This window comes from Mandrillus leucophaeus, unplaced genomic scaffold (genome assembly GCF_000951045.1).
Source record: "Mandrillus leucophaeus isolate KB7577 unplaced genomic scaffold, Mleu.le_1.0 Scaffold158, whole genome shotgun sequence".
Classification (NCBI taxonomy): Eukaryota; Metazoa; Chordata; class Mammalia; order Primates; family Cercopithecidae; genus Mandrillus; species Mandrillus leucophaeus.
Genome location: NW_012101565.1, coordinates 627722 through 630083, shown reverse-complemented (window position 1 = coordinate 630083; position 2362 = coordinate 627722). Strand labels below are relative to the sequence as shown.

At 66.1% G+C, this 2362-nt stretch overlaps 1 protein-coding gene across 1 annotated transcript; it reads left to right on the top strand.

Moving 5' to 3' along the window:
* The first annotated feature begins 6 nt into the window (after positions 1–6).
* LY6H (lymphocyte antigen 6 complex, locus H) lies at positions 7–2098 on the top strand. Its single transcript, XM_011975637.1, has 4 exons — positions 7–90; positions 315–442; positions 1091–1210; positions 1529–2098. The coding sequence occupies exons 2-4, from the start codon at positions 376–378 to the stop codon at positions 1762–1764; spliced, it is 423 nt and encodes a 140-aa protein (XP_011831027.1). The 5' UTR covers positions 7–90; positions 315–375; the 3' UTR covers positions 1765–2098.
* Positions 2099–2362: the final 264 nt, after the last annotated feature.

The following is a 2362-nucleotide window of genomic DNA, read 5'->3' as shown; positions in this document are numbered from 1 at the left end:
CCGTTCCCGCCCCTGCCGCTCATTCCTGTCCGGACGCACCTGCAGCTCCCCGGGGAGAAGAGGACGCCCCCCCTCCGCTCCCCCACACAGGTGCCGGCGCGGGGCGGGGGCGTCTTGAGCTGTCACCTCGCCCCAGAGGCCAGACCTCTCCCGGCGGGGATGCTGTGACGGCGGACACTCTGGGAAGGAGCTGGGGGTGGGGCTCTGCGAGCTCCGGGCGGACCCTGGCCTTGGATTCCGGGGAGAAGGTTGCATCCAGAGGCTGGGAAAGGGGAGGGTCTTTGGGTCTCCTGACCGATGCTTCTCCGCTCCAGGTTTGCGCCCCAAAGGACCCGTGCCCCAAGCCCCCGCGCCGCCCCTAGGCCCGCCCGGAGCATGCTGCCTGCAGCCATGAAGGGCCTCGGTCTGGCGCTGCTGGCCGTCCTGCTGTGCTCCGCGCCCGGTGAGTAGGGGGCCCGCGGGCTGGGTCAGGTGCGTGGGAGAGCCCGAGGCGCCGCGGGAGAGCCGGGTGTGGGGCCGTCACCCTCTGACGGTTCCCACCGCACTTCCCATAGAGCCCACGCCCCCTCCGGGACCCCAGGGACCCCAGCCCGGCCCTCGGCCCCTCTGTCCTGGCACTGGGCTCTCTCCAGTGCTCTTCCTCCAGGGCCTGGAACTGGTGGGCGGCTGGCCCCGCACGGAAGCCCCTGGTCATCCGTCACCTCTGAGAGCCTCCCGGACCTCCTTTCAAATCCAGTTTGGTCCTTCACAGCTTGGAGCCCACAGAACTCCTGGGGGATATGTGAAGCAGGGTGGGAGTGGGAGGGTGGCACGGTCGGTGTGGGGTCTGTATAGCCCGTGTGTGTGTGTGTGTACGCACGTGCATGGGTGCCAGGGAGGGGCCATAGGGGCTCCCCTCAAACTGCTAGGATGGGGCACAGTTGTTCCAGGGCCTCTGCTCCCCCTCCAGGGGTCATGAGGGCCTGCTCACTCCTGTGGGGTAGGGCTCTCCCAGGAGTGCCTGCAGCAGGGGGATGGGTGAGGGACTCAGGGGGTTGCCTGGGTTTGGGCCAAGTGCCTCTGGTCACCCTCCTCCCCATGCCCTGCCCAGCTCATGGCCTGTGGTGCCAGGACTGCACCCTGACCACCAACTCCAGCCATTGCACCCCAAAGCAGTGCCAGCCGTCCGACACGGTGTGTGCCAGTGTCCGAATCACTGATCCCAGCAGCAGTAAGTTGGGACTTAGGGTAGTGGGGAATGTGCTGAAAGCCAGGCTCTTGGGAGAGGTCAGAGGTGTCCTCTGAGCCCCTTTGGCCTGGGACAAGAGCGAGAGCATGGGGCTACGGGCGGGATACTGCCCCGCTGTCGCTCCCTGGCTCCTTGGTGGCCTTTTCCATCTAGTTGGGGCCAGCGTGGGAGGGTGGAGGGACTCGACTCTGCCTATCTGGGGCCCCGAGCTGACCCGGAGGGGCCTGGGCTGGGTCCTCGGGAGAAGGCAGAGAGGGCCCAGGAGGAGCCCCCGTCGCAGGCCGTGCTTTCTCTTCCCAGGCAGGAAGGATCACTCGGTGAACAAGATGTGTGCCTCCTCCTGCGACTTCGTTAAGCGACACTTTTTCTCAGACTATCTGATGGGGTTTATTAACTCTGGAATCTTAAAAGTCGACGTGGACTGCTGCGAGAAGGATTTGTGCAATGGGGTGGCCGGGGCAGGGCATAGCCCCTGGGCCCTGGCCGGGGGGCTCCTGCTCAGCCTGGGGCCCGCCCTCCTCTGGGCTGGGCCCTGAGGTCTCCTCCTTCCCACGGGGCTTCTGAGCTTGCTCCCCTGAGCCTGTGGCTGCCCCCTCCCCAGCCTGGCATGGCTGGGGCTGGGGGCAGCCTTGGCCCAGCTCCGTGGCTGTGGCCTGTGGCTCTCATTCCTCCCCCAACATGAAGCCTCCCTGTCTCTCTGCCAGCTCTGAGTCCCGGGCAGCTGGACATCTCCAGGAAACCAGGCCATCTGGGCGGGAGGCCTGGGGATGAGGGTGGGGGGACCCCCAGGTCCCAGAGGGGAAGTGAAGCAACAGCCCAGCTGGAAGGGCGTCTTCTACAGAGAAATAAAGTCACTTTTGAGTCCTGAGACCCGGGTCTGAGCCTGGGTGTCGGGGGCGGGAAAGGGGTCCTGGCAGAGAGCTGGGAATGAGGTGCTGAGGGATCTGAGGGGCTGAGGACAGGGCGGGCGCTCAGCCATGGTCTCGGGCTCTTGGGCTCAGGGCACTGGGGTGGTGGGTGCTTGTGCTGGGGCTGCTTGGTCCTGGTGAGGTTCAGGAGCCCTTGGGGTGATGGGGTGAGAGCTGAGATGAGCAAGATCACAGGGTGGGCTTGGGGGAAGATGCCGGAATCCTG

Excerpts from the sequence above, each read along its gene's own strand:
- LY6H (XM_011975637.1), top strand. The coding sequence starts at position 376 with ATGCTGCCTGCAGCCATGAAGGGCCTCGGTCTGGCGCTGCTGGCCGTC. Across the intron at positions 443-1,090 it reads CCTGCTGTGCTCCGCGCCCG|CTCATGGCCTGTGGTGCCAG; the intron begins GTGAGTAGGGGG and ends TGCCCTGCCCAG. Across the intron at positions 1,211-1,528 it reads AATCACTGATCCCAGCAGCA|GCAGGAAGGATCACTCGGTG; the intron begins GTAAGTTGGGAC and ends TTCTCTTCCCAG.